At 42.3% G+C, this 14,205-nt stretch overlaps 1 protein-coding gene across 2 annotated transcripts in view; it reads left to right on the top strand.

Annotated features, from left to right (window-relative positions):
* The window catches only part of TCF7 (transcription factor 7), a 135,061-nt gene that overhangs the window by 104,475 nt on the left and 16,381 nt on the right, over window positions 1-14,205 (top strand). For both annotated transcript variants that reach the window (XM_075274899.1, XM_075274898.1), the window contains exons 6-9: window positions 1,356-1,442; window positions 5,396-5,506; window positions 9,528-9,690; window positions 12,578-12,685. In XM_075274899.1, the coding sequence (XP_075131000.1) occupies window positions 1,356-1,442; window positions 5,396-5,506; window positions 9,528-9,690; window positions 12,578-12,685 (469 nt within the window). The remainder of the gene's footprint in view (window positions 1-1,355; window positions 1,443-5,395; window positions 5,507-9,527; window positions 9,691-12,577; window positions 12,686-14,205) is intronic.

Genomic DNA, 14,205 nt, shown 5'->3' with positions numbered 1-14,205 from the left:
ACAATGATTTATTATGAACCATACTGCAGTCGTAAAGGGAGTCTGTGAGGTCCTACAATGTACTATTGGTTTGAGAGGCACTTTGAACCTGACATACTCCCTTTAAACCATACTTATTTGATACATTTGGGGCATTTTAAGCTGATCTATAGACGCAAAATGAAATTTACTCTTCTACGAGCAGGTTTACATTTTTGCTGTAATTTGCACCATTATCTGTCTTTACTAACCTTACATTTGGAATGGAATTACTAGTAACCCTTATAGGTTACCTTGCAAAACTGGCATTAAATGTTAGAAATTGAAGCCTAAATATAGAGTGCTCCAAAATTTGAGACGGTTAGGTTATCCTTTATTGAAATCTATGGGACATTGGTGCAGCATCTACACCTCCTCTACAGATTGTACGGCAAGTGAGCAGCACGGGGCACACGTCTTAGTACAGGTGATCTGTGGGAGTCCCAAGTGTTGGGATATTGATAAGGATATTGATACTAGAAACCCTAGAAAATTCCCCTAGAATAAGTATACTAGAATATTGTAGAATGTTTCAGTATATCATTTCTAAGCTTTATTTATATAGAACTGGACAACCCCATTAAGTGAATTGGTGACTTGAAGCTTTTTACTGCGAATAAGACTAGGTGGGAATCTGCGTGTGCTGACCATATGGGGATTACATCCCTGAATCCACTTGAAAAATGTGGGGAGAAAAGTCCTGCAAGTAGAACTTTTCTCTCCACATTTTTTAGACTGAAACCTGGTGGACCGCATTGAAGTCTATGCATTCTGTGGGTAATTGCTTTTTAAGGGGATAAGGTTTCCATTTCTCGAGTCCCCAAGCGGATCCGAGGTGTGAACCTAGCATAAGACAGTCCTACCTCTATAATAGCATACAAGAAGAGTATTCTATGGGAACTTCAGAAACATGTTCTCCATTGTTCTCATCATATTAGACTGACTAAAAAGCTCTTGAGAGTGACTAGTAGGTGTTGGACTGCTAGTGGATCATTTTGCCTTAAAGTACTTGTGCCTCAAAATCCTGATAAGTGTCAGATCGCTAGGGTGCATTTAGGGGGAACGTTTGTGTCCATGTTCCCCACATCGCTGAAGGTCCCAGCAGTTGGACTCCGCAGTGATCTGACACTTCCATGTTTGTTTGTGGCACAAGCTAAATTATAGATATCATGTTTGATAATTCTATATTCCCAAAAAAATATAAAAAAAATATATTTAAAAAAAAAAAAGGAAATATTATATAATATAGAATATTATTGCAAATCATTAGTTCAAAATGAGTAATGTGTACCTTAGACACCACATTGACTCCATGGATTATTTTCTCCCACTCACAGGCAAAGTCAGCCTGTCTATCCTCTATCTTCTTGTGGATTTAGACAGCCATATTCACCATCACTATCTACAGGTGCATCATACTCCAGGTGAGTATCGGACCAGTGAGACAGCGCCTCCCTGTGTTCAGTGCTATGCAGCTTTCAGTGCTCAAGCTTTTTGCCACTTGAAGTCAACTTTCCAGCTTTTAATTGTTGCCTTCTTCTCTTCGTGAATGTCCACCTTTGGAGGATTGTCCCATTTGAGTCTCCCTGTGCAAATAAATAAGAAAACCGCTTACCAGCAATCTTATGCAGTTTATGTCTTGTGTGTTTCCAGATATTTATATTCTTCTACTGTTCTTGATGGTCTTTAAAGGGAACCTGTCAATATTACAACCTGCGGTGTAATCTGCAGGAGGAGCTGAGGAGATTGAGATCTACAGTTTTCTGGGGAAAGATTTAATCTAACTTGTCATTTACCCATTTATTTATCTGTTCTTTCTATGTATAGAAGAGTCCAGTGGGCGGTCCTAACAGTTATTAGCATATATATCTGTTCCATGTCCAGCATTTATAAACTTGGACGTTTTCATTCAGTTTTTCACAGCTATATCTAGTGTCATATCTGTATGTATATATGTATGTATGTAAATACACCTTCACTTATATACATATAGATGTTCAGTCAGTGTTTCTATGTTTCAAGTACAGGAAGAAACTAAAATGAACACCATTAGAACAGTCGTGTGGCAGTGGCAACATAATGTAGGCTCAATTATGACGGCTTTCAATAAGGGAGCTTTGGCCTTTTCAGTGTTGTTTTTATTAGGTTTTAAAAAAAAAAAATTGAAACACAATAAAATAATGTACATAAAAAACCCCTACAAAACAGAATTGCCCCTCCCAACCCATCCTCCTTATGCAACCATATCAGATGCTCTATCCACTCTCAGCAGGTGTGGCAGCTCATGTGGTACCAGCATCAGCCTTTAATCTCACCAAGTTTTACAGACTAGTACAGGTATGGGTAGTACACATGTTGTGCCTTCCCTGCCTTTAAGGCTAGGGTCTAGAGAATCCATGGACCCCATTGGCATCAAAATTTAAGAACCATGTTTTAATTTGACAAAAAAAAAAGGCTGGTGTGTGTTAATAATAATAATAATAATAATAATAATAATAATAATAATAATATTTATTTATATAGCACCATTAATTCCATGGTGCTTTACATTTGGGGGTTACATACAATACACAGAATATACAGGTAGATATAATGCTAACAATGACCGACTGGCACAGTAGGGTAGAGGGCCCTGCCCGCGAGGGCTTACAATCTATGAGGGAAGGGGGGGGTGTTGACTTTATGCTAATGCGTAGTTTTCTAAACCTGGGACATGATAGAAATGTAGCTGGATCTGCGGGTTCCGGGCCGATTCCAATTCTGGGCTACACTATTGGAACCAGTCTGTGGGTCGCTGTGCCTTCTTCCTCTCCTGTTTTTACAGCTAGTTACCTATGTCAGGGGACTTGGCTTTACTATAGTCAAACATCCTTTGTAGCACAAGATAACCTGTGAAACAGGAGAGGGAAGAGGAGGAGTGACCCAGGACACACGGCTGGTTCCAGTCAAGTGGCCCAGAATCAGATGCAGCCTGGAACTCCCAGATACAGCTTCATAAAATCGGCAGAGTAAGTACAGTAAATGAAAGTCCTGGACAACCCCTTTTAAAGTTGGACTCTCCACTGATCCGATATTGATGGCCTATCCTCAGGTCAATAATATCTTAACCCCAGAAAGTTCCTTTAATTCCAAGCTGCATTCGTGGAACGGTAAAGTTGTGAAAATTCTAATTCATATTAACAGCTTCATTTATTATAGGGGGAAAAAAAGTTAGAATCCTTCTCAATGATACACACTTTGTTTTTAAAGGGAGTCTGCTAGGTTCAAATTATCTACCAAACCAATAGAAACTTACTTTTGTGGCCACAAACCAATGCAGAAATAACCCATCCTTTAATAGATATGCAAGCCAGCCTAAAAGTGCACGGGAGGGTCATGTAAGTGAAGGTGATATATTCATAAATGGGTGATGTCATTGATGGACACTTCAGCAAATAATATCTAGATATAGTAGATGGTGTGATAGACTACAACAACATTCTGCTACTGGTTCATTAGTGAACAAACAATATATGATATAGTCCGACAACATTTGGTTTTATAACGGAGTATATGCCATCAGTGCTTATTAGATGTTGAGCCTACCCTAACCATACCTGTTCACTTGGATTGCTAAACATAGTTCCAATTAGGTTTTTCCTTGTGTGCCTACCATAACACATGCACTATAACAAAAGGTTAACATCTGGATATAGATAAACCTACATCATACTCCTTACCTCTCCTCTCCATTCTACTAAACTATTAGACTTTAAATGGGGAATCTGGAACAATTTTTCATACTTGGATATCCGCAATAGTTTGACTGCTGTGTTATAACTTATATAGTAACTCCACCATGTGGTGTACTGTGGTATTACATCAACAGTGGACACTTTCTACTGTATATAGAAAAAAAATAAACTGCATGTAGCCTACCATAGATGTAAAAGATAAGTCTGCATATACAGTACAGGATAAACCTACACTAAACTTCGCAATAAAATCATATTTGTATGCTTAATTCCCGTGTGATGTATCATACCCCTGAGAAGGGAGCAGAAAGAAACTTGGAAAAACGGATCTCTACCTGACCTTAACCTAAATATTAGCTATTGCTATGTAGTAGATGAAATCTGCAAAATAGGCATAAAAAAATTCAGCACAAATGATTGTAATGTAATGGTCACAAAATATTTTACTTTTTTATATTAAAAAAAAATATGCATATCAGTGATGGTGTCACTGCAATTTGGGAAATAAAATTGAGTGGAATTCTAAAATTAGAATGATGGGGGGGATTTATTAAAGTTATCAACCATGTTTTCTGATGAAAAGTGACACATCTTTTAGCGCAGACCGTTACACCAAAAAAGTTGCCGCTTTGTACATTTTCTAACTTGCTCACCAGTTTTTAAAAATGTGCCAGCCTTAATATAAAAAATAGCAAGTTCTCTAATACAAGGGAGGGGGAATTTATTAAGTAACCAGAAAATTGCTCCAAAAGGTTCAGATTATTAGTTAAATTACACCATAATCATAACCAGCCCCCATCCCCTGGATCGCTCTGCCTCCTCTCCCATTTTCACCTGTGCTAAGACTAAAGACTATTGACTTGCTGATAATAGAGTACCCCTTTAGGAAACCATTTTCATTGTAAGTATAACATGACTGTGAATCAGAGATGATGGAATATTCCAAATAAAAGCGTTATTATAGAAGCCTGGAGGCAGCAAGTAAGTGATAGGCACAATGACAACATTACATACGGGCACAAAGCCACAGGTCAAAACCCATTCCTCTTGACCTGCCCCTTGTAATTCACAATATATATATATATATATATATATATATATATATATATATATTATTAATTCAATGCTCAAGAACAGATCTTCAGGTCATGTGTGAATGTGTTAGTTCAAGAAGTATGCGCACCTGCACAGTACTTGGTAAGACTACTCTAAAGTGTCGTCACTTTGCTATTACATGTTCTCATTTCAATAAACTATTGAACTCATTCATGTGAATAAAGTTCCTTTTGCACAGCATTTTTCCTCTATGCTTGGCTAGTGTCTCAGTAGAAATCTATAAGACCCCATTGTCCCAAATATATGCCAAAGGACTAACTTTTTTGGCATGGGTAAAGGGGGTATGTATCAAAATACATTTTTCTTTTGGATTTTATGATGTTAGGAGAGGCTGCTGTATACATCGAAGACTGCTATCAGAGGTATTGGGAAATGTATCCCTGGAAGCCTCAATGGAAGCCTCAAATGCATTCTAGACCATATTGATTATAAGGCTTAAACACATCCCAAACTAGAACAACATCCATCATATTGTTTTATTCTTGGCCAAAGGAGGATTAATCTGCAGGGTATGTTCTTGTTTTCAGGTTTACCCATCCGCTAATGCTTGGATCTGGTGTACACACAACAGGAATTCCTCACCCAGCCATAGTGCCTCACTCAGGGAATAAGGATATGGATTGCTATGACAGGGGCATGTAAGTAGTCAGAGCAGCTGGTTTGGTTTTGTTTTATAATATTATTATTGGAATGTTTTAATATTGGTATGATTCTTAACCTATGTCTTTATGTTCTATGAAAAGATAATGGAGGAGAGGGCGTCCTCTGTCCTAGGTGGGTTTGGGTCACCTGAACCAAACATGTTTTCAGTTTGTGACTTGTTGCCACTTTTGTCAAGATATTGTCTTTTTTACAGATATGCAAATGAGTTCTTTGGAACGACAAGTTCATTGCCGTTGCTCCAATTACTGACTTGTATATAGACAAAAAGCACCCATTAACAAAGGGATAACTCCATTAGATCCAGGTGGCCCTAACCTCTCTACAGGGGCGGTTCCAGGGCCGGGCGAGCCGGGCAACCGCCCGGGGCCCCGCGCTTAGCGGGGCCCCGCGGCCCGGCCCTAATAAAATGGTCCCGGTCAGCCTCGGCATAGTCGGGCAAGTGCCGGGGCCCACAGAGCCTCTCACGATTTCAGCTCATCGGCGTCCGTCCGCCGATGAGCTAAATACATACGTGATGCAGGAGCTGTGACCTCAGCTCCTGCTTTAAAGCTCCGGCCCGGCTTGCGTGTGTAGGCGCGATGACGTCATCACATCACGCTTACACACGCAAGCCGGGCCGCAGCTAAGCAGGAGCTGAGGTCACAGCTCCTGCATCGCGTATGTGACTGTAGTGAGAGAGAGGAGCGTCGGGGGAACGATGGAAGGTGAGTGATAGAAGGTGAGTGTAAGTGTTTGTTTTGTATTAAATATTAAGGTGGAACATAATGAAGGGGGCCCATGAAACTGGGGGACAAATGAAGGGGGGGGGGGGTAACGGCATGACACTGGGGCAGATGGAGGGGGGGAGAACGGCATGACACTGGGGCAGATGGAGGGGGGAAGAACGGCATGACACTGGGGCAGATGGAGGGGGGGAGAACAGCATGACACTGGGGCAGATGGAGGGGGGGAGAACAGCATGACACTGGGGCAGATGGAGGGGGGGAGAACAGCATGACACTGGGGCAGATGGAGGGGGGGAGAACAGCATGACACTGGGGCAGATGGAGGGGGGAGAACGGCATGACACTGGGGCAGATGGAGGGGGGGGACAGTATGACACTGGGGCAGATGGAGGGGGGAGAACGGCATGACACTGGGGAAGATGGAGGGGGGGGAGAACAGCATGACACTGGGGCAGATGGAGGGGGGAGAACGGCATGACACTGGGGCAGATGGAGGGGGGGGACAGCATGACACTGGGGCAGATGGAGGGGGGAGAACGGCATGACACTGGGGCAGATGGAGGGGGGGAGAACGGCATGACACTGGGGCAGATGGAGGGGGGGAGAACGGCATGACACTGGGGCAGATGGAGGGGGGAGAACGGCATGACACTGGGGCAGGTGAAGGGGGGGACAGCATGACACTGGGGCAGGTGAAGGGGGGGACAGCATGACACTGGGGCAGATGGAGGGGGGAGGACAGCATGACACTGGGGAAGATGGAGGGGGGAGAACGGCATGACACTGGGGCAGATGGAGGGGGGGAGAACGGCATGACACTGGGGCAGATGGAGGGGGGAGAACAGCATGACACTGAGGCAGATGAAGGGGGGAGAACAGCATGACACTGGGGCAGATGGAGGGGGGAGAACGGCATGACACTGAGGCAGATGAAGGGGGGAGAACGGCATGACACTGGGGCAGATGGAGGGGGGGAGAACGGCATGACACTGGGGCAGATGGAGGGGGGAGAACGGCATGACACTGAGGCAGATGAAGGGGGGAGAATAGCATGACACTGGGGTGGATGGAGGGGGGAGAATGGCATGACACTGGGGCAGATGAAGGGGCGAGAACGGCATGACACTGGGGCAAATGAAGGGGGAGAGAACGGCATGACACTGGGGCAAATGAAGGGGGGGAGAACGGCATGACACTGGGGCAAATGAAGGGGGGGAGAACGGCATGACACTGAGGCAGATGAAGGGGGGAGAACAGCATGACACTGGGGCAGATGAAGGGGGGGATGGCATGACACTGAGGCAGATGAAGGGGGGAGAATGGCATGACACTGGGGCAGAGACGGGGGGGACATGAAACTGTGGGCAGATAAAGGGGGAGAATGGCATGAAACTGGGGACAGAGATAGAGGGGGAGGACAAGAAACTGGGGGTAGATGAAGGGTGTATATGAAAATGGGGAGAGATGGAGGGGGGACATATAATTTACGGGTGACTGTAGGAGGATTATACTGTGTGGAATCACATGAAAAATGAATGAGAATGGGCGGAGTCAACATAAAAGTGGGCAGGGCCTAATTTGCTGCAGCGCGCTGCGCGTAGGGCCCCGCCAAAGTCAATTGCCCAGGGCCCCGCAAACCCTGGATCCGCCACTGCCTCTCTATCTGTTGGACTGATTTGACATGTTGGGTTCCAGTGGCAGGCTCCCTTTAAAGATGACCTTTCACCACCTTCAACAATTCCAACTCTTTACATGAGTTAATAGCTGCTGCTCTACTGATTCAATGCATCTGGAATTTTATTTGCTCTAGCCCCCACTGTTCTCGAGCAATCCATGCTGTTGGTTTTAGGGCAACTTATGCTATTTAGATTATGTACTGTCAGGAGGGCGGTGTCAGTCAGGAGCAGGCAAGGGGTGTGGTTCTGACCTCTGACACTGGCTGCCTCTGATTGGAGCTCTGAATCACATCCACCTGCCTGACATTACAGAGCTGAAAAAGCTCATCAGACACCAGAATTAATTGCGCTTGTTACTCAGGAATGGTGGGGATAGAGACAAAATTCCAACTTCAGGCAGTATCATCCTGCCATATTGAAGAGGATACCAAATAGGCTCTCCCAATGCACTTAGCATGTACAAGTCAGCTCTTATCCAATAACTGTGATGGCTCCCTGTGCTCTCCATACAGTCTCTCACGTAGAGAACCTGTGCCTCCTATCACATATTGTTTTCTGGTGAGCTCTCACAGCCATTTGTTATTAGTTATTATCAACTAAACATGAACATTTTACATTCTGAGGCTTGTAATGTATCTCTTGGGTTTTTTACTTGCTGGGATTTCCACTCCTGAGAAGTATTTCCTTCTTGGCATTGTGGTAACACACACCTAAATGCTCCAGACCACCAAACTCCTGCTTTTATAGAGGCAGTCATACCGGATGATGATCAGCTAATCCAGGACATTTCATGAGCGGCATCTGACTGGCCCTATACACTTCTGGAAGCTACATACTGCTTCTGTATTTTCATCTAGACCAGATTTTTATTTTTTTTTAATCATGCTATAGAGTTCATAGAGGGTGCATTTTTGTTTTTTCCTCATGAACTGTATACATCTGCCAATCAGATCAGATACATAAATAGATTTTTCAGTCTGTCTTATATGTATCTCATCTGTGTAAGGTTGGTTCATCAACCAACCGACCTGATGAAACCAACACTGCTGTCTGTTGTCTGTCTATATTAGTTTCATAGATTTAGATTTCTGTGTTGCTGACTAAAGACACTAAATACAATGTAATTAATTATTCGATAAAACCTCGGTTTATCTGCTCTATGAGGGTATAAAAACATCATATATACTTTATGGTGGCAAAATCTACATGTGTTTGTGGCAGATTTACAATTCTCACTCTTACCATTGCAATCTGCAGTGAACATTAGCAGGATAAAATGACATGTTGTGGCTATAAAATCTGCACTGTATGGAAAAGGTATCGTGCACAGGTTGCCATTACATCTATGGCCAACTATAAGTGTATGTCTTTGATACAAAGAAACAATATAGGTACAGCTGTAACTATCTGAAGAACCTTACAGAGACATCTCTGCCCTCCAAGAAAGACTGTCAGACCACAGCATTGACACTATTGGAACTGCAGATATGGAAGCACTTTTGTTAGATGAAAAGTGATGCCACTAATAGTGTGAAACTCCTGCTAATATTATACTTTATCTCATTATTATGTTCATTTATCATTATGCTTTTCAGGAAACCTCATTTAGAACCAAAAAGAGAAAAGGAACCCAAGAAACCGACCATTAAGAAACCACTCAATGCTTTTATGTTATATATGAAAGAGATGCGTGCGAAGGTTATTGCTGAGTGCACACTGAAAGAGAGTGCAGCCATCAATCAGATCCTAGGAAGGAGGGTGAGTGCAATCCAAATGCTGGAGCCAGCCAATTAGATTATTAGATTATTTCAATAGGTATTGGCTAATGTTAACTAATACTCGCCTCTCCTCGCTCCTGGCTCCTCCTCCTTAGCCCTGATGCTGTCAGTGTCTGAACATAACTTGCAGCAATTCCTAAAGCCATTGATGGCAGCTGATGTGACAGGAAAGTGTGTGGACCACTAAGGGGGCAGTATACTGTGTATGGTGGCACGAAGGCATCACTATATTTTTTTATATGTGGGTACTAGCGGTGCACTGTTTGTGAGAGTGCTTTACACTGTGTATAGGGGACTAAGGGGGCCTCACCATGCCATTAAATTTTATTTTTATTATTTTTTGATTAATTTTCTAGCCCTATGCCCCAGGTGAAAATCCCATGTATTGATCTGTACAGTTTTTATATGTGTGAATATATATTAATATATATATATATATATATATATATATATATATATATATATATAAATTTCTGCCATGATTGCCAGGACAGCTATAGTATACAGTACAAAGTATAAATTATAAGGGCATAAGCAGCCAAGTGTACAGCCCCATATATACACTCACCGGCCACTTTATTAGGTACACCTGTCCAACTGCTCGTTAACACTTAATTTCTAATCAGCCAATCACATGGCAGCAACTCAGTGCATTTAGGCATGTAGACATGGTCAAGACAATCTCTTGCAGTTCAAACCGAGCATCAGTATGGGGAAGAAAGGTGATTTGAGAGCCTTTGAACGTGGCATGGTTGTTGGTGCCAGAAGGGCTGGTCTGAGTATTTCAGAAACTGCTGATCTACTGGGATTTTCACGCACAACCATCTCTAGGGTTTACAGAGAATGGTCCGAAAAAGAAAAAACATCCAGTGAGCGGCAGTTCTGTGGGCAGAAATGCGTTGTTGATGCCAGAGGTCAGAGGAGAATGGCCAGACTGGTTCGAGCTGATAGAAAGGCAACAGTGACTCAAATAGCCACCCGTTACAACCAAGGTAGCCAGAAGAGCATCTCTGAACGCACAGTACCTCGAACTTTGAGGCAGATGGGCTACAGCAGCAGAAGACCACACCGGTTGCCACTCCTTTCAGCTAAGAACAGGAAACTGAGGCTACAATTTGCATAAGCTCATCGAAATTGGACAATTGAAGATTGGAAAAACGTTGCCTGGTCTGATGAGTCTCGATTTCTGCTGCGACATTCGGATGGTAGGGTCAGAATTTGGCGTCAACAACATGAAAGCATGGATCCATCCTGCCTGGTATCAACGGTTCAGGCTGGTGGTGGTGGTGTCATGGTGTGGGGAATATTTTCTTGGCACTCTTTGGGCCCCTTGGTACCAATTGAGCATCGTTGCAACGCCAAAGCCTACCTGAGTATTGTTGCTGACCATGTCCATCCCTTTATGACCACAATGTACCCAACATCTGATGGCTACTTTCAGCAGGATAATGCGCCATGTCATAAAGCTGGAATCATCTCAGACTGGTTTCTTGAACATGACAATGAGTTCACTGTACTCCAATGGCCTCCACAGTCACCAGATCTCAATCCAATAGAGCATCTTTGGGATGTGGTGGAACGGGAGATTCGCATCATGGATGTGCAGCCGACAAATCTGCGGCAACTGTGTGATGCCATCATGTCAATATGGACCAAAATCTCTGAGGAATGCTTCCAGCACCTTGTTGAATCTATGCCACGAAGAATTGAGGCAGTTCTGAAGGCAAAAGGGGGTCCAACCTCTTACTAGCATGGTGTACCTAATAAAGTGGCCGGTGAGTGTAGTATATACTAAGAAAGAGGATAGCACTGTTTATATAGTATATAGTGTATACAGTACAGTCCTCAGAGTATATACTGTATGCAGAGCAGTACACTATATATTACCATATACACTATAAGGGCAGCAATGTTTACAACTCTGTATTACTAGAATGCAGCATAGTATAACCTGAATCATTTTCTTTTAAAGCTGAATTTTTTTAAGGTTTCAGATATATGGTATAACTAGTATATAATGAATGTATTTATGAGCTGGTATAGGTTACATTAAGCACCCTGCTTATGCATGTCTGCTATGTTCATATGTATGGTACATGTGTACATAAAAGATGTTCAAGGGCATGGTGCATAATGTATTCTATACAGGCCGATGGCAGTTACACACTATAATGTTTCCAGTTATATCAAGGGAAGGCGCACATTGATCCCATACTGAACCACCATCACATTGGCTATGGGATATGTCACTTACTGTATGCTGTCCAGTACACTAATTGAATAGCATGCAGTTAGTGACCTATCCCTTTTAGCCAAAGGCAATGTGAGATAGGATGGCGTGGATGCAAAATAACCTGATCAAAATAGTTGATGTGAGCAAGTTATTATTATTTAAGTTGTGATGAGGTTCAGTTTCTGTCATTTTACGATGAATTGTCAAGCCGTAACATACAGTAACAGTTTAAAAACCAACTAATAAAAGTTCACATTATAGATTTACATTAATATAAGAAGAAAAACACAATTGTGGCTCACCTATGCATGTAGGTCTTCTGAGATATGTGCACGGGTACTCCGGACAATAAATCAAAAATAAATCCCCATAAAAATACGCTGCATTTATTTTTGATCTATTGTCACTTTTTTGTTATGTTGATCACATTTTAATTTTGTTGAATTAAAAGTTATTTTTTATGATCTTCGGAGAGCTGACGGTTTTCTCTTTTTCACCCTTATAGATTTACATTATTTATAGAGTTAGCAAATCCCAGTATTCCTGAAATATTTACAGACTTGAGTTCTCTGTACGGTTATATTGATAGTGACCAGGTACTGTAAAATAGTGATGGTATTACTTACTTTTCTAGTGGCATGCACTGTCCAGAGAAGAACAAGCAAAGTACTATGAACTGGCTAGGAAAGAAAGGCAACTCCATATGCAGCTCTACCCTGGCTGGTCTGCACGGGACAACTATGTAAGTACGTGATGAGAATACATGATTATATATATACAAGTATTTTATTGTAGCAAGTCTTACAGAACAGTGACTTCTTAATCCAAACAGATAGTGGGTGACCTTATGATATGACTCCAAGAACAGATAAATGAAGTGACTCTGGTTGACTTCTCTGTTGAGAAAAGGTGACCTATCTTAGATCCGTCAGAGTCTGACACCCAGGACCCTCACAGATCAGCAGTAATGTTTATATGATGGGAGTTGGCTGCTCACTCACCGTACAAAATGCAGTTGTGATCTTAGGGGTCACTCCTGGTGTCAGTGTATATGACAGTGCTGGAGTACCTACAGCAATACCTCAATCAGCATATACTTGTGCTGTAAATCATTGCAGTATTCAACTGCTTGTTTAAGGCACGTTTGTCAGGTGTACGCACTGGTTTGACTAGCGGACCACTTAAATATTGACTATAATGGGGTCAATCCATTCTTTTTAACTGAAATCACTGAAAAAAGTCAGGCTTGTAGTATTTTTTTCATTCAGCGATTTCAGATGGACGTCTGGCGCAGAGGTGAACCCATAACCACAACAAACCAATGAAGCATCTGAAACCTGTGCCTATTTGCAGTAAATCAGCATGCTAATGTAGTTTATGGATGTGGGGCATCTCCTACATGGACTTCCACATTTTATACAGTGTTGGCCAAAAGTATTGGCACCCCTGCAATTCTGTCAGATAATACTCATTTTCTTCCAGAAAATGATTGCAATCACAAATTCTTTGGTATTATTATCTTCATTTAATTTGTCTTCAATGGAAAACCACAAAAATAATTGTCAAAAAGCCAAATTGGATATAATTCCACACCAAACATTAAAAGGGGGTGGACAAAAGTATTGGCACTGTTTGAAAAATCATGTGATGCTTCTCTAATTTGTGTAATTAACAACACCTATTATTTACCTGAGGCACCTAACAGGTGGTGGCAATAACTAAATCACACTTGCAGCCGGTTGAAATGAATTAAAGTTGACTCAACCTCTGTCCTGTGTCCTTGTGTGTACCACATTGAGCATGGAGAAAAGAAAGAAGACCAAAGAACTGTCTGAGGACTTGAGAAGCAAAATTGTGAGGTAGCATGAGCAATCTCAAGGCTACAAGTCCTTCTCCAAAGACCTGAATGTTCCTGTGTCTACCGTGCGCAGTGTCATCAAGAAGTTTAAAGCCCATGGCACCAAGGCTAACCTCCCTCGATGTGGATGGAAAAGAAAAATTGACGAGAGATTTCAAAGCAAAATTGTGCAGATGGTGGATAAAGAACCTCGACTAACATCCAAACAAGTTCAAACTGCCCTGCAGTCCAAGGGTACAACAGTGTCAACTCATACTATCCGTCGGCGTCTGAATGAAAAGGGACTGTATGGTAGGATACCCAGGAAGACCCCATTTCTTACCCAGAGACCTAAAAAAGCAGGCTGGAGTTTACCAAAACATTTCCTGAGAAAGCCAAAAACGTTTTGGAAGAATGTTCTCTGG

Source organism: Leptodactylus fuscus, chromosome 5 (genome assembly GCF_031893055.1).
Source record: "Leptodactylus fuscus isolate aLepFus1 chromosome 5, aLepFus1.hap2, whole genome shotgun sequence".
In the NCBI taxonomy this organism is placed as follows: Eukaryota; Metazoa; Chordata; class Amphibia; order Anura; family Leptodactylidae; genus Leptodactylus; species Leptodactylus fuscus.
The sequence above is the reverse complement of the archived record's forward strand: the minus strand, read 5'-3'. Positions and strand labels throughout refer to the sequence as shown.